At 41.0% G+C, this 18,499-nt stretch overlaps 1 protein-coding gene across 1 annotated transcript; it reads left to right on the plus strand.

Annotated features, from left to right (window-relative positions):
* The first annotated feature begins 579 nt into the window (after positions 1–579).
* On the plus strand, positions 580–5,559 carry LOC109530513 (uncharacterized). Its single transcript, XM_019894330.1, has 4 exons — positions 580–709; positions 824–1,021; positions 3,349–3,540; positions 4,834–5,559. The coding sequence occupies exons 2-4, from the start codon at positions 835–837 to the stop codon at positions 5,139–5,141; spliced, it is 687 nt and encodes a 228-aa protein (XP_019749889.1). The 5' UTR covers positions 580–709; positions 824–834; the 3' UTR covers positions 5,142–5,559.
* Positions 5,560–18,499: the final 12,940 nt, after the last annotated feature.

The raw sequence follows: 18,499 nt of genomic DNA on the forward strand, positions 1-18,499 counted from the left end.
AACTGAAAAAAATGCTGTGGGAAATAAGGAGTCTTTCTTTCCAAGTGGTAATTGATTCACTGAAAAGACAACGGTGTCACAATGCCTTTTTCCATGCTGATACTGTATCATTATATTTTGTCATCATGTAGAGGATAAAATAAAACATACTGTATGCATTTTAGAATTGATATCCAGCTGAGTTTCTAGATACAGTACAAGTTATAAAACCTTGTGTGGGCTGTAGCAGTTCTGCCTCAAGAATGCAAAGCGAAGAGAGCGATAGTTGAACGACAAAGGGGAGCCATTTGTGATGACACTTTGAAAAGTCGAGGGTGGGTTTCTCTCACTGTGCTGTCACACGCAGCGGCGCAATGGCACCAACAAAGTACTGTATCTCACACAAATATGAGCGCGCAGCTGGCTTGCTTTTCATTTTTGTTTTTCGTTTGTCAAGCTTCCTCAACTTGGCCTACCACGTGTTCTGTTCACTTTCAGTGTGAGATGATGGGCTGCAGAGATGTCATGGGAATATGATACAACTAGGGGTGTTTCCACTTCAATGTAGGCGGAGTATGACGAAGGGGGTTGATCTGCGGGTTGAGCACTGCAGAAAAATGAATATGTGAGGAGGTGTTGAGTAAAGTACAGTAGAGGTACAGCCAAGAGAGACTGAAATGCTTTAATTTAGCTTTGGGCTTTCATATTATTTCTAACAGCTCAAACAAAGGTAAGGTCATTATCATCATTTGGCATCATAAAACAGGTTTGTATTTGATAAACAATGTGAACTTTGAAGGATGGTTAACTTGCAATTTTTCACTTCTGTTTCCCCCACTCTTAGTGCTCACTAACATGAAGTTGCCAGAATTAAAGGACACAATCAGTCGCTTTAGGTTCACACAATCTTGTGTGGGGCTTAGTGGTTGCCTGTGTGTGTCTTATGCGGTCTGGACACCCTTCTGGTTAAAGGATGGCGGACTCTGGACTGAGTGGAATGACACAAGGGGTGACCGTGGCGGTAATGGTGTGATCTTCAACGGTGAGCATGAAGTGCCAATTAGTGTTTAATGGCTTTCAAACATAAAAGCAATTGCAAACTTAAACATTTGTCTTTTATGCTGAAAATAAGCAAACCTGCTTTACCACAAGTCAGGCTTTGGGAGTCATACCTCATGGTTAACATCAGCGCCTTTTCTGAAGACAAACAAGTTTGAGCTTGCTTCTGTGCTGAGAGGTGCATTCTTTTTACCAACTAGAGCTTACATTTGCTGGATTGGAGACATGCACTTGACCAGCTTGAAAGTACCGGTAGTTAAAAATCTTTCATTTATTTCGATATGTTGTTTTTTTTTTTTTTTGAAAGTTGCTGTGGAAGAAAAGGAAAATTCCTGCAACATGTTTGTTGCAGGAATGTCAAACTAACGTTATGCGTTCCACACAGTAGTTATGGTTTCCTTCCAAAGGCCAATATGACTGCGCAAAACATCAGTCACCTCATTTTATTATGTCATTCACGTACAGTAGACAACTGCCCCTGCATTTCATTGTCGTGCCTATTTTTTAACAACTAATTGCATTTCAAATGGTGAGAACCAAATATTTAAGCATACCATTGTTTAATTTGTGAAAGTGATTTGGTGAGAACAAAATACTGGGAAAAAAATGCTTGACTTTTTGCTTTGTCACCTAGATCAGATTTTTCTGCCAAAATGAAAATAACTAATCCATTTAGCAAGAAATGTGACGATGATGGACTGATGATGATGGACTGATTTGATTTAGATACGCTTTATTTGATTTGGTAGGCCTCAAAAATTGCTGCGGGATGCTGGATGTGGCCCACGGGCCACGAGTTTGACACATATGTTTGATAGTAACAGGCTCCAAACAGTAGCACATTGAGACCCCAAATTTGTGTTTTGGCACATGAAAAAAATAAATGGAGCATCTATTAAATACTACAAAAAAAAGATAGACCTACCACATCATTATAACAATTTGCACTTCTAAATGCTCTCCAATGTAAGCATTATATCAGCCGTAGTGGGCATTGTCAGTCCAGTGATTCTGTCAGTGAGCTGCCATCAGTATTTGAGGCCGGCCAAGTCTGTCCGGGTCACCGGTGACAACCAGATGGCATTGAAAATGGATTTTTTCCAATGTCAGACCACATGAATGTAGTCCGATTTTGAGCCGACAGACGTTTCGCAGACAAACGTTATATAATGTCTTGTAGCCGATTAAGAGATGTGTTTTGACACATTGTAACCCGTTAAGTGTAACATACTAAACAATTGGTCGTCTGGCGTCTGGGATTCTTCACAACCACGACAAGGAAAGTTTGGCCTGTCAGAATTTCTGCTCGTCTTACCACATAGTGTGACATGTTCCATGTTGTCCTTCGATCAGTTCTTTGGCATTGACCAATGGGAAGACAAGTGCGCTCTACTTATGTTGAGAGACCGGACGTGGCGCACACAATCACAATGTGGTGCACAGTATGGAAAAAGCGACTTATTGGGGAAATATTGGAAAGTATACGTATCATTTCAACTCATTCAATGTTTAATAACCACAAAGCTAGTAGCTGATTAGCAAACATGGTGTCATGAAACAAATTTGTCTTTTTGGAGAATGGACAGTCCATACTGCCCTCCCCCACCATCCTGAAACAGGTCCATAGAGTATTTTTCTTTTCCTTTTCTGAGCAGAAAACAAACACACATGCACATAATGCCTCCATCTTTGACAGATGCTCAGACCTCAATGACATTCTTTTTATTTCACCAATCACCACGCCGTGCGTGTGTTTTTATTTTTATTCTATTCTTTATATGGCTGCGTGTCAGTGCCTGTATGTGACTTGAATATGACGGTCTCGATACCGATTGGCTATCGCCGACGAGGAATGGATGGAGTCGACGTGGTTTGGCCCGAAATACTGATGGAAACGGTGATGGACTGACGGCGTTTCCGTCAGTCTAACAGAATGCCCACCTCAGGTAACAAAGATACATTATTTGTTATAAATAGTAATTTTCAGAACAATCAAGTTTCCTGTGGCACAGCTGATGATCTCTAACAGCACACTGGTTGGGAATCACTGCTCTGCCAGACTAAAAAGTGATGTGAGGTTTACAAAAACGAATGAAGAGTGAACAACTTTTAGAGCAAGTAAGCACATTTTTCTCGCGGAAGTTTCAAGAAAAGTGGAAGAAGAGAGTGAAGTCTGGGCTTTCCTGCTAAAGCTGTTGCCCCCACGACTTGACCCCGGATAAGCGGAAGAAAAAGGAACGGGTGGATGGAAGTTTCAAGAAAGCGTCACTCATATTGACTTGTCTTTATTTTGTGCCTGTTACGATGCAGCCCTACAAGCAGAGCGAGTTTTTGGGGTTCTGTCCTTCCTATTGGCCTTGAGCGCAGGGGCTCTCTCGCTTGTTTTTGCCCTCTGCTGGACATCAGAGACAGTGCGTTCCTACTCCAACACTCGCGCTCTGCTGATGGCAGGCCAGGCACTCTATCCCACCACCTTGTTGCTCCTCACCATGTCATCTACAGGTAATAGCATTACATGCCCAAGATGACTTTCATTTGACTGAGTAACAGTGTCGGAAATATGAATAATCAGTGTCAGTTTTTCACTAATGCACCGCAAGTAATTGTCAGGTAAAAACAGTCAGTAATCAAACAGCCGGTGGTGCTGTATTTTTCTCATGTACATTTTATTTTTAACACTGGGAAGTTATGGACCAAAAATTGTGAAACTAACCCCACTGAAACCCTCCACTTCAGTTAAATGAAGATAAAATTATCCATCGGCGTATCTATAAACAGTTGTCTGTGTGCTACACATAGACGGCTCCAGAATTTTTTTTCTGCCCTGAGGCTAAAGGGAGCACATAGGGGAGCTGAGGAAATCATTCATAAATGTATTTTATAACCCGACGGGGTTATAAATACTTTAAAATATGTTCAAACGTATTTACAAGTTCTCAAGTATTTACAACATACTTGTAGGCTAAATGCTAAAAACTGAACATTTTTCCCCACATAATGCCGCAGGGTATGGGGTTGCCATGCGCAAGTTTTTTTTTTTGAGCATTATACCATGAAGTTAGAAAATTAGGTAAAAATGCAGAATGGAAATCATGCACTGCAGACATCATAATAAATCATTAAAAATTATCACTAAACAATGTTAACTTAATTTTCAAATGTATTGGTATAATGTCGGCCAAATGTTAAAAAAATAGCATTATTTTTATTTGCACACGTGCAAGTCAATACCCCAGGGCAATTATGTGGAAAAAAAGTTATTAACATTAAGTCAACAAGTACATTTGAACGTACTTTCAAATATGTTCCAATGTGTTTGCGAATATGTTTGAACATATTCGCAAACATCTTTGAATGTATTTGGCAGTCAAAAATGTTAACTCCACTTGGGAGTTCTACGCTTCCGTACATTTTTTATTTATTTTTTGGTCTTTTCTAAATACACAAAAGAGCAAAAGACATCTATCTCCTGGATCTGGTGGGACATTGTTGCTGTCTTGTATTACTTTTAAATATAGCAGACTTTCTGAGCAAAGTCCTAAAAATAGCAGAGTTTTCTTTTAACCTCCAAAAAGACTTTGTTGTGTTGGTTTGGGTTGGTTTCAAGAAGACTTTAATGTGTTGCATTTACATATCCTCAAGGGCAGCATGTATTTAAATAGACTTTTTAATTTCCTTGTTCATTATCATAAAAACACGTTTGTAAAGCTTGAGGCATCCAATAATAGACCTTAACGACGTTTTTCATTTTGTGACTCGTGGTTTTACCACTTGTTTTTTTCCTTCCATTGGCAGGTTTCTTCTTCCTACTCAGCTGGTCCTTTTTCACCTATCATCACTCTGAAGAAATCTACCAGGACTTTTCCATCTTAGGCTCGTCTTACTGGCTGGGGGCTTTAGGCTGGATCCTATTGTTGGTTGTCGAAACGATCATCTTCGTAGCTGAGCAAGCTATTGTGCCAGACATCCTAGAAGACCTGGAGAAGGCACTGAAGTCATGGCGGGTCAACTCTCGGCTCAATCGTAGCTTCAGTGATGGTTGTCCTCACCTTGCAATCAGTAAAAGTAAGATAGCTCCAAAGCGGTACATGTCAGTACCTTGAATGGGCTCCGACACATGGATATGACAGCGAAAATGAGTGCAATACTTTCACATGAATATGTTCAAACTCAATGTGGAAAACAGCATCTTCCAAACATATGAACTCACAAAAAGACACTTAAGCCCGATTTCCTAACGGTTTGCAAAGTGATTTATCACACCTGACTGAGCAATAGCTTATTTTTCGTTTTTAAATACAGCGACGCAAAGGCTGCTGAAAACAGCACCTCTGTGTCGAACCGTGTTGAGAAGGTGCAGACAAAGTGAGAGGTGATGGGGAAAACAGATCTTTTGTGCTTGAGTAAATGTTTTTCAAATGCTCGAATCAAAAATGATGCTGATATATTGTTTGTTCGCCAATGCGATTTTGGAGCTTTGTTGAATGACGTAAGGGATTACAAAAGACTTCCAACTTTGTATTTCCTCGTGTGTGCTCATTTCAGTGCACTGTGACAATTGCCTGGTGCAGTTTTTTCGAGTGTGCTATCCCAAGTATTGTATTGAACGTTCTGAATGTCATTCAGAATGGGTACTCGGGCTTTTCTGCAGTTGCTGGCTACACCAAAATTGCACAGGTGATCGATTTGTTCTTTGTGGCTCAATAATATGTTTGTTTTCCACTAACACTTCCAATTCCACAACTTCAAACTTAATTTGTTCTCAGATGCCATCCCAAATGTTCCATGATGAAAACCATCTGCAATACCTTAAGCGCAAAAACCTCTTTTAATGCGGCTCCCTCCCCCACTTGGACACCTGTTGCCATCGCTTGGCGCAATCTGTTAGAGACTGAACGTGCTATTCAGCTTCTGTTGTGTGGGATCTTGGGAAAAGATTGTAATCTTAGGACATCGTGTCCAACATGTCCAACCAAGAGCGCGCACAGTAAGTTGGAGTGAACACGCAGTTCAGGGCCTGCTTTTTGGGATCTTTCTAAATCAGCCTCAAAGTTACTGGCTCCACAATTGGATGGCTGGCGACCAGTCCAGTTCTCTTGCCCAATACATGTTTATTTATATAGCGCTTTCACAACAGCTGCAGCTCTATTATGGGTCAGTTGAACATTTTTACAACAATAAAAGTATCATTCATTTGCAAATACATTCAATGGAACAATATTTTCCTTCTCTTTAAACGCGGTCATACATAGTTATGTACTTGAGAGCATGGTGGACGAGTGTTGAGCACATCTGCCTCGCAGTACAGAGGTTTTTGGGTTAGGATCTCTGCTTCGTCCCTACTGTGTGGCGTTTGTGTGTTTTTCCAAGCTTCCATGAGTTTTTTTGCAGGTACTACGCCTTCTACTCACATTCCAAAACACGCTTACTGGGTTCACCGAAGACTAAATTTTCCATAGGTGTGAATATAAGCACTATAGAAAATGGATGGATGGATAGTTATTTACTTGATCTATGGTTTTTTTTGTTTGTTTGTTTGTTTTTTTAAATAGATACGAACATACGGAAGCGGTGGAACTATGGTGGGACGCCACTCATTCCCTACCGTGGACATTTATTTTTCTCATTTGGAATCCAACCATTCACTGCCACTGACCGATGTATTTGTCAAGTACGATTTTCAGCGGGTAGGTGGGGAAGAGGGTCTCTTCTATTGTTTCTCTTTATTTGGAAGTCTTTTTAAGAACTTAAATGCAATGATTGGGGTGCCATTGATGCGCCCATTTGCTCCTTTTAGCACACATCTTATCACACCCCTTATTTAATGCACTGGGTGGTGTCTCTCTGACCATATGATGCTTATCTGTAGCATAATTACATCAAAGATGAACATGAACAACAGAGTGCATTTCAGCATGGTTGTTACAAACTGTTTCACAGCCTCTGCATAAATATTGTACATACAGATGGTACTGTAAATACTGTATCATACATAGACATTAAAAAAACAATTCGGCACCACCGTGTTAATGTCTTTACGGGACTATTTTAGGCTTCTATTTTTATGTTTGTCTCCTTGGTTTTTTTGTTTTTGTTTTTTTTAAAGGCAGGCATGTCCAAAAGTGCCGTTTAAAACACAAACACGACCTCTTCAATTGGAGCAACAGCTATTTACATTGTACTGAGGATCTGTTGCAGGTGTTTGTCACCGAGTATTTTGGCTGTTCAGATAAATGTTATCTTTTCAGCTAAATAAACCAAATCCTTTCAAGGTTTTCATTTGTCTGCTTGTTGTATCCGGGTGTGACAATGCATGCATCATCCTATTGTGAGTTAGAAGTGTGCTGCGAAAAGATCGCTGCTGCCATGTGTTAGGACCACCAGACCACCAGCAGACTGACTCCAAAGACATTACATTTAACGTCTCACATTCCCCTGACTAGGGGTACCACCGACTTTAGGCTGCTTCTGCTTGTTTTCTCAATGTGCCAAAGTGGGAAAATTAAGAGGCCTCGGCTTTGTTAATTGGGCGTTAATCAGATGATGCTCTGATTAAAAGGCAGTTCCACCCTGTTGGACCCTGCTAATAAATTTGTTATTTAATCCACAGAGGATTTTTGTCTCTTTTTCAATTTAGCAACGGGGTGGTGCTTAATTGCTGTGTAAATGAGGCAAACGTCCTTGAGGGTCATCCTGCATCAGCTCTCAAACCACAAATAGAATCCCACCTAAACATAAAACTATCCAATTCACTGTGGAGTGTACTCTTGTGTCCACCTGTGCCTCTCAGCATTTGCTATTGTTTGAGGTCCGCCCACTCCTCTCGAAAAGAAAGCTCTTAAAATCTAATTTGATACATGAGAGAACTGGAAACCCACTTTATGTCTAATAGGGAAATACTTTTCAAATGGATTCATTCTTACTTGAAGCTTCTATTCTCTCTTGCAAGGTGGCATATCATCCCATGGCAGTATCAATTCCAATGTCCAGCAACAAACATTTAGACTTCCTGCTTTGGGGGAGGTTCGAGAGGGAGGGGGGGGGGGATTTTTCAAAATGTCTTCAAAAAAGAAGTGCGAATCAAGCTACAGTGAAAAAAAGAGGAAGCAATACCAGGCGGACGCAACCAGAGAGATACGAGATTGTGGATGCTGATGATTGAAGGGCATTTGCTAAACTGACATCAATCAGAGGACGTCTCCCTGCTTAAAGGCCACTGGCACTTCCTGCAGGCAGCTGGCAGCATGTATAGAACACAACCTGTGCTCATCCAATGCTTTCATACCAATTAGAGACTCATTATCCAGCCATGTCGTGCTAATTATGTTACACCACGCCCAACAGGAAGAAAGCTTAGTATGTACTTGCCGTTCTGTAGTTGCGCTAACTGAGTTAAATAAATGTACCGAGAAAGCATTGTAAGATTTTACAGATACGTTTGCAGGAGACCAAAGTGTGCCACTGGCTGAAGCAAGCAGTTTCCTATTTGGCCTGTTGGTGGTGCTAGTGTAACATTCATATTTTACAATGTCATTTGGCGAAGCAGAGGAAATCTAGTCGGATGAGTAATGCAGCATACGTATCCGCAGGTATACATGCATTTATTTATTTATTTTTATTCTGTGAAATAGGTAGAATGAGACAAGTATAAAAAACCAAATAATATGTTGACTGCCAGACGCCATTTTTGAAGCACAATAAATTATCAAATAAAGCCAGGCTTTCATGCTTTTTACGATTTCATTTCTTTGGAGATTACATAATTCGGTTTGAACATTTTCAACTTTCCTGATAGATTAGTACGACTGTGTTGAAAGTTAAAAAGAAAAAAAAAAGTGGAAACGTGCATACTACAAGACAGCAGGAGAAGAGCAGACTCGAGATGAGGGAGAAGAGAGCAGAGAACAAAGAGTTGGAGGGAGGATTTTCGACGCCGTAGAATAGCTTCACAATGCCCCTGAAATCTGTAGAGCATTGTGATGAACCTTCTACCTCACTCTTGTTCCATCTCCCTTGTCATCATCATCCCTCTTTTGCCTCGAAACATCTGATGTAGTTGAAATAAGAACATGGCCACTGCAATACTGTGTCCTTCACTGCATCAAGTGGACACTTTTGGAGAAGTCAGGAATTTCGATGTGAACGGCTCCACAATCTTTGAAAAAGCCTAAAGAGGGAGGGAGGGATGCGGGATGCGAATATACATTGTGTCCTTCAGCCATGCTTTTTGCCAAGACTTCAGTTCATCTCGCCTGTGGAATCCTCAATGAGCCACTGCTCTTTGTGATGGACGCGCCACCCAGCCTACCCTGCTGATTACATTTGTCCACCAGAACTGACATTGAAACGAGACAGACAGAAGGAAGAAGAGTTTCAGTCTTTTTCCTGCACTTGAATTTGCCCTGAGAAGACATAAGTCTTTGCATTGCTCAACCCTTAATGCTGTTTGGTACGTTAACGTTGCTTTTGTGTCCTTGACTTCTTATTGAATCATCACATGTACTATAAATTCCCACTGGGTCCTTTGCTCATGCAAGTGGTGTCGTCTTTGACATCTACGTTCAAACAATGAAGCTTTAGTTCCGTTCGAACCTCGCTCTAGTCAACATTGGCCAACTGTAGCCGTTCCATTCTCTTATCTGTGTGACCAAGGAAATTAAATTACAAATATAATCACTTCCCGCCCGTTTCTTTAACAATGCGCCTCTGCTTTGCATATAGAGTGTACTTGCTTTGCAGACACACACTGTGAGGTTACTTATTGGCTTATTTACAATAATGGGCTGAGCTCCACAAGAATAGTCACACGTAACTTCTCATAATGGCATGAGGAGGCGGAATGAGGGAATACAAATACCTTTGCTTCTGATATCTAGAGGACAGGTAATTTTTGAAAATACCGTGCTGCATTCAGTATGCAGATAAAACATGATGATGCCAAGACACCCAACGACAAATCAGGCATGTTAACCATTTGTTTCAAAGCGCAGTACACTAGTAGTCCCTTTGAAAAGAAAAGCTGAAAACAAATGAACCTAAGTATGTCCAGGCAGTTTTATAATTCTCATCCATTTGACCCAATGCTTTGGATACAGCGTCGGTGACTTCCTCGCCGTGCCAAGAGCCTTTTGAAGATGGTTTTCTCTTCAGCTCAAATCAATTTTGCACACGATAGACCATCTGACTGAATAAACAATCCCCATCTTTCATCTCTTTCCTCCCTCCATTGCACCAGCAGGTCTTTCACTGAAAGGGAAGGGATGAAAATCACTGCATATCACAGTCATGTGGGAGCAAGCTGATAAAGCCTGAGTGAGTATGAATAGAAGAATAGAGGTTATAATGACACACCATACTTGCTTCCTTCCCTAAATCCCTATTCAGGTCAGACTGTAAATACTTATGCAGAGTCTGCTGCACTTGACTGCATAAACTGATCTTCAAATGCAGAACTGTATCAATACCTCAACATCCAGTACATCAGGCCCCAAGTAGACAGGTGGATATTGATTGACTTACGAATTCAGAGCCATTTAGTCCCCTCAAATCTCACATGGCTCGCGTTTGCAAAGCCCTGTTTTCACCAAGTAGTGTGGTTTGATTTCGTTTGAATGATATGCTCTGACAGAGCGGGCCCTCGCAACGGTGGTGTACGTGACGACCATGCCAAAGCATTCAGTATCTCGGCTGACGTTTTGTCCTGAAGCACTCAGTGGCGTGCCCATTTGGAGGGACCCAACGGATGGCTGACCCCCGTTTCATTCAACCTGTAACACCGTTGTACTATTTTGTTGGGGTACTGCTCCGAGTAATACTGTAATGTATGCTTTTGTGGTTAGCAGCTACTGCTATACGCATTGATTAGGTGAGAGACAATTGGCACTTCAGGGACAGAATTAAAAAAAAAAAAAAAGAACTGTGTTGAAGCATGTGTGCAAAACTCACATTACACTTCTTTTAATTGCCTCAGTATTTGATTCCCTCTCACATCCACACATCCATTTTCCCCATTACCCGTGCTCGGGTTCAGCTGGGGCGTCCTCCCGATTGCCTGAGAGGCGGGAGTGTACTGATCGCCAGTCAATCATAAGGCTTTTTTGCAGACAATTTACTTGAGTGTCTGCCTGTGAACGCCATCGCGACCGTCATTCTCACAATCAGCAAGTTGCACCAAGAGGCCGAGCCAGAGCAATATTGCCTTCCTTCCCCTGAAAAAAATTACCTCATGTCCGTAAATTGGACTTCAGGCTAGTCACTGGAACTCAATGTTTTCAACATTTTTGAGCCACGGCCCTTTTTTTTCATTCAAATTTCATGAGGCGCACCACTAGCAGAAAGTGAAATTATGTAGCTTATATTGACAATACTGTATCAAGTTGTTCTCATCAAAGCGTCGTGTATAGCAATCAAATAAACACAAAGGAAAGGTGTTTTACAATCATTGATATTTCTACTCACTCAGTGTGAAACCTGGGCCTGTTTGGATGAAAACAGAGCTTATGTGCTGGCAGGAATCAAAGAAAGACACACAGAGCTCTTCCTCAACAACTCTCATTGACAACTGTGACCCATCCTCACCAAAATTCGTATGCACAGCTCTACTCATGTCCACTTCAACCTATGAAAAATATAAAATCGATCAGCTCAATATTTTGGATCTTTTTTACATTAAACGTCAGCTCCAAGGAGGAAAAGCCGTGATCACTTTCACAAAATTGAAAATATTGTGCTGATCATTTCTACGTTTTTACAGGTTGAAGTGGACAATAGTTCTTTTTTATTTATTGTCTTTTACGATGTTGAGTCCTTTTTGAAGCACTTTACAAATGACATTTATCATTATTATCCATCCATCCATCCATTTTCCAATGCGCTTTATCCTCACAAGGGTCGCGGGGCGTGCTGGAGCCTATCCCAGCCGTCTTTGGGCAGTAGGCGGGGGACACCCTGAACCGGTTGCCAGCCAATTGCAGGGCACACACAGACAAACAACTATCCACGCTCACACCTAGGGACAATTTAGAGCGTTCAATCAGCCTGCCATGCAGGTTTTTGGAATGTGGGAGGAAACCGGAGTACCCGGAGAAAACCCACGCAGGCACGGAAGAACATGCAAACTCCACACAGGAAGGACAGAGCTGTAATCGAACCTCTGCACTGTGAGATCGATGCGCTAACCACTGGACTACCGGGCCACCATTATTATTATTTTTATTATTATTATGTAAGCATATCATAAATACAAAATACATGACCTACTTGTTGCAGTCACTTTCAAAATCAGTCAAATGTTACCTTTTAAGGCAAATCATTAGGCCAGAGCAATATTGCCATCCTTCCCCTGAAAAAAATTACCTCATGTCCGTAAATTGGACTTCAGGCTAGTCACTGGAACTCAATGTTTTCAACATTTTTGAGCCACGGCCCTTTTTTTTCATTCAAATTTCATGAGGCGCACCACTAGCAGAAAGTGAAATTATGTAGCTTATATTGACAATACTGTATCAAGTTGTTCTCATCAAAGCGTCGTGTATAGCAATCAAATAAACACAAAGGAAAGGTGTTTTATAATCATTGATATTTCTACTCACTCAGTGTGAAACCTGGGCCTGTTTGGATGAAAACAGAGCTTATGTGCTGGCAGGAATCAAAGAAAGACACACAGAGCTCTTCCTCAACAACTCTCATTGACAACTGTGACCCATCCTCACCAAAATTCGTATGCACAGCTCTACTCATGTCCACTTCAACCTATGAAAAATATAAAATCGATCAGCTCAATATTTTGGATCTTTTTTACATTAAACGTCAGCTCCAAGGAGGAAAAGCCGTGATCACTTTCACAAAATTGAAAATATTGTGCTGATCATTTCTACGTTTTTACAGGTTGAAGTGGACAATAGTTCTTTTTTATTTATTGTCTTTTACGATGTTGAGTCTTTTTTGAAGCACTTTACAAATAACATTTATCATTATTATCCATCCATCCATCCATTTTCCAATGCGCTTTATCCTCACAAGGGTCGCGGGGCGTGCGGGACCCTCCCCCAGCCGTCTTTGGGCAGTAGGCGGGGGACACCCTGAACCGGTTGCCAGCCAATTGCAGGGCACACACAGACAAACAACTATCCACGCTCACACCTAGGGACAATTTAGAGCGTTCAATCAGCCTGCCATGCAGGTTTTTGGAATGTGGGAGGAAACCGGAGTACCCGGAGAAAACCCACGCAGGCACGGAAGAACATGCAAACTCCACACAGGAAGGACAGAGCTGTAATCGAACCTCTGCACTGTGAGATCGATGCGCTAACCACTGGACTACCGGGCCACCATTATTATTATTTTTATTATTATTATGTAAGCATATCATAAATACAAAATACATGACCTACTTGTTGCAGTCACTTTCAAAATCAGTCAAATGTTACCTTTTAAGGCAAATCATTAGGTAAGTTCCTTTTGCAAAGTAATTGTGGCAACACTGGCCGCGGTAGAATGTTGGAAAAACACTGTTCAAAATCAGCAATTCATCTGAATGTGTTTCTGTGCCCATTGTTCCTTTGTCTCAGCTCTGAGCAGCGACGTTGAAGAAAAGAGCACAGCTCAACTGGTATTTCTTATAATGAGATTTTAGTTAAAAAAAGACAAGACAACAATGAAAGGATCTCCATGCAGAATGGCTTTTTTTGTTTGGGGGACATTTAAAACCATGTGCATTTCCCACTCCTTGACACATAATAGAACCGATTTTTCTTTCTACATAGCTTCCCTTGCAACAACAATTTGCTCATTGCTTAGAGGGGGGCAGGTCTGACCAATTGAGACCAGACTGAACATGGACTGTTTTTTTTTTGTCATTCTTGATTTCAGAATTGCACAAATATGAAACACACAAACACATACTGAAGTGGACAAGTTGCCATTAAAGATGAAATGTGAACATTTGAAATATTAAGTGGTTGTTTGAAAGCGACTATTCCTCAGCTGACAGACCTTCTGTGTAAATCTTCATCAGACAGTGAGAAAAAGAGGCTGAATACTTGGTTAAACACAAGCCAAATGCAGTTCAGTGGGTTTTTACTCGACTGTAAGTCCCCTAGCAACAGAAGAACCGTTCTCCAATGAGGACGATCGCCATTTAATTAAACACAGAATACACAGAAGAAGTATACTGCTGTTTTGATTCAAGACACTGGGCCTGATTTCACAATCTTCTTTAGTGGCCTTGAAACGGCATGGCTTAGACTTTTAATTTCATTTAGTTGTCTACAAGTGGATCATCATCCATCTGGATTGCCTTCACAGTTGTAGGTTTTGCTTTAGGGAAGGCTAAACATAATCCCACTGAGTACACTTTAATTTCTGCAAGTTATTTCACTTTGGATGCTCGTCATGCTGTGCTAATAGGAAATTTCCATTTCTGAAAAAACCCCACAAATGGTCTGAACAAATTTGCTCTAACTTGCTTTCCATATTGTTTAACAAATCGGAGGAGACACATGGAACCAGTGTAAGTCCAAAATAAACCTGCAGCTTGGGGGAAGGTTTTTGGGACAAATCAATGAGGCCTAAAGGCTCTCCAATAAAATTGATATTAGAAAAGCTCGACAAGGATAGTATTGGGATATCGGGCGGCCAGCGGCTTGTGAAGGGGATGCTATTTGTGAAAGCCGTGACGCTGTCGTGCGGCTCGACACTCGTTCAAAGCTCCATCAGTCGTGATTAGCAAACAGCAAAAGCAGCAGAGTCACCCGCAGTCACACAAGGCCTAAGACCACAACTCGGATGTCCCCCTGTTCTTCGCACTGTTACTACAGACCCACTAATACGAAAGTAAAGTGGGCTGTGGCGGACACTCGTCAACCATCTCATTGGAATAATCGCAATTGATGATGAAAAATAAATAAGTAAATGAATAACAGAGGTGAGGGCAAAAAGAAAGAGACGAGAAGACTACAGCATCAACAGTAAGCGATGTATGGATTTCATTGCTGCTTAATGTTCCACGCTGCCAAATCATCAATGCATTGGTGAGGAGAGGCTACATAGTATAATAAAAATGTGCCCCCGAATGTTCATTGTTTTACATGCAGAGAAATGCATCCATTTTTCGGGACATTTAGAAAGATGCCACAGTGATTTCGTTCACATGTGGATATAAAAAGTCGACACACCCCTGTTCAAATGCCAAGTTATTGTGATCAAGATAAGTCGTTTAAAAACCCGTCACAGCAGGCGTGTGGACAATCTGTGCAATCCCATTTGGAGTCTGTTTACAATTTTATGTGCACATTATCCTGGAAAATGTTTTGAAATGATTTATTTTGGTGTCACTCTTTTTATATCAGAAAAACCTGGCATTTCAACAGGGTTGATTTTTATTTTTTATTTTATATTCACTTCACACCATGTTGACATTTTACTCCCTATGAGAAAGATCGTGAAGCACCAGTGCTGTTCATTCATTGTTCATTTCTGCTGTTGACATTTTTCTTTAAGCTGCACTGGGACCGAGTCTTTTTCGACTTGTAGCTTTAACAGTTGTATTTGGAAGGCTTGATCTCTGCGCCCCTTTCCTTGTCACAGCCTGCAATCAACCCAAAGCCCTGACGTGTTTTTTTACTCTGAACTAAGCCTGCTATCCTTTGCAACTCCTTCATATCAGCTCACTCCTATATCCTTTATCAATGCCATTCCTCTCTTATACCATTCTCTTCTCTTCGATGTTTTATATAGACAAACCCTATGGAAATGATTCGAGGGTGAATCCGGTACAGATTCTGCAGGTCGGGCTTCTTTCTATTCATTTCGACTCCTTCTTGGACATCACATTAAAAGCAGACAGAAAATGCACGCAGACTATTGCAACTACAGTCCAAGACTACTGTTACCTTGACTTAGGAGTTTAATTTGTTCCATGACCAAGCTTGAAACTCAAGGCGGATTGGGGCTTTGGGGATAAAAATTAAACATTGTTTTTTTTTTTTTTTTTTTTTTTTTTAAATTAGCAAAATTATCACAAAATCCCTGTTTGACGAGCAGCTCCAGTGTAACGGATGAAAACAACGGCATTGCAGATTCATTTGAACATCATTTTACAAAATTTTTACTTTCAATTTGAAGATCAATTTTGTGCCAGTATCCTCTATATAGAAGGCACAACTCTGAGACATCAAGTTGAAGCGAACTGCAAGTTGTTTTAATCCACTCCTTAAACAGACCCTTAAATTACACCAGGAAATATGCTGTATTTAGACCAGAGAATAAACTATGCCACCTTTGGGCACACGACTCCCTTTTTGAGGTCTAACGTAATACCACAGTTTACCCTTATACCATGTTCGTGCATACAAGATTTGTTAAACTTGATTTATACCTGGCTTAATGTATTCTGCCGCTATTCTACTTTCATGCATACAGTTAGTTACGAGGCAGTTTTTACTAATACCATGTTCATGCATCTACCAATAGTGGTAAAACCCTTGTTTTATTGCTGCTTTAATCTATACTTCTGCTATTCTGCTTTCATACATATGGTTCTCCGGAAATGCATTCAAAACTAATGGGAAACATAATTTAACAAACATTGGTTAAAATGATGAACAAAAACAACGAGCCGCTGATGGTGTCGTGGTGCACTCGGTTGGCTTGTGTGCTGGAAACGTGGGATCGGTTCCCACTCAGTGACAGTGTGATTGTGGGTGTGAATGGTTGGGTGTCTATATGTGCCCTGCAAGTGACTGGCGACCAGTTCAGGGTGTAATCTGACTTTCGCCCAAGGTCAGCTGGGACGGGCTCCAATAAACGCTGTGAACCCTCTTCAGGATAAGCGGTGTTGAAAATGGATGCATTTATGTACAATAAACAACAGCATCAATGAAATGAGAAAGACTGAAAGGAAACAGGGAAGTCACTACAAACAAACTGACAGGGCAACAAAGCAAGACACAAATGGGCGGACGGAGCTGACTGGTAGACACAAAGAACAGGGGCAAACTGAACCCTAATGAGCAGATGTGGAAAAAAAAAGGGACACAGGGAAAACCTGACAAAAAACATGAAACAAAACTAAATCGAATGAATACTAAATCAACAAAACTACAGCACCCGATACACCTCTTTTGCACATACACAACGAATTAATTTTTCTCGTTCTATTAAAATTCACAAAGCGTCACTGCAGTATAGCCTTGACAACCGCAGAAGAAACAGCTCATCATCTTCATGACACACCACTCTATGCCACAGTGGTTTCTCCAAAAGTCTTCCTCCCTATAAATCATGATGCCCATGAGTTGATCAATAGCAAGTCAATTAGCAGGCAGCGAGAGACGAAGGTCTCAGGATGTCATTGCCTGTTTGTTTCATCTGACAGTCTCATCTGTGCCGACCACAAAGCTGGCTTCGTTATTCAGCACAAGAGTGCATATAAATGCGTAACATCGTGTCAATCTTATTAATATCAAAATGAGTGGAACATCTTGTTATAATGCATCATTTTGTGCTACCCTGATAAACTATCAAATAACTTGCACATTGTCTCTCAGTAGAATGTGGCTCGCTAATGTACACAAAACAGTGTCAAATTACGCTCTGCCTATTTGTCACAAAGCACACACTGCATACCATATCACACAAACCCGGTCATAAGCAGCAAATATATAAAATGCCAGCCATTCTCCCCCTTTTTGCGATACAGGCAAACGAGAAAGATTTTCGACAAGTAATTGTCATTGATCCGAAAATCCAACTCAAATTGTGTTGTTGTCTTCCCAGCAAACAAATCTGTCGAAAACACCCCCATAGTCTTTTTCTTGGTCATAAAATGTAATAACAGTCCGGCTTTTCAAATGATGGTATCTTGCTTTGTCTGAAAAGCTTGCCTTTTACTTTCCTGCACAAAATCAGCCCAAAACACATGAGTTATTCTGCACTTATTATGCGTTCACACACACAAACGCACGCACGCACGCGCACGCGCACACGCACACGCACACACACACACACAAATCATCTCCACTTACATAGCCATTCTGATGATTTCAGCGGTGCTTGATCCTGACCCAAGGTGATCGCCAACATCAGTGATTCCCAAATTGAGGTAAATGCTGGGGCGTAAGCAGAAATTATTTTAGTGAGGTGACCAGGGTGACACAACACCTCAGTGAAGGATGGCCAGTGGTGGCCGTGCATCATAGCATCCACAGTCAAAGTTTCATGAAATGAAATTCAAACTTGGGCCCCACCGATTATTTCTGAGGCCGATGCCATTGCAGAGATTTGCTTTGTTTTGGATGACAAGCCCATAAAATTATCTTTCGAACTAATGTCTCTCTCTCTCTCTCTCTCTCTCTCTCTCTCTCCCTCTGTGTGTGTGTGTGTGTGTGTGTGTATATATATATATATATATATATATATATATATATATACACACACACACACACACACACACACACACACA

Source organism: Hippocampus comes, unplaced genomic scaffold (assembly GCF_001891065.2).
Source record: "Hippocampus comes isolate QL1 unplaced genomic scaffold, H_comes_QL1_v1.1 scaffold104, whole genome shotgun sequence".
Taxonomy (NCBI): Eukaryota; Metazoa; Chordata; class Actinopteri; order Syngnathiformes; family Syngnathidae; genus Hippocampus; species Hippocampus comes.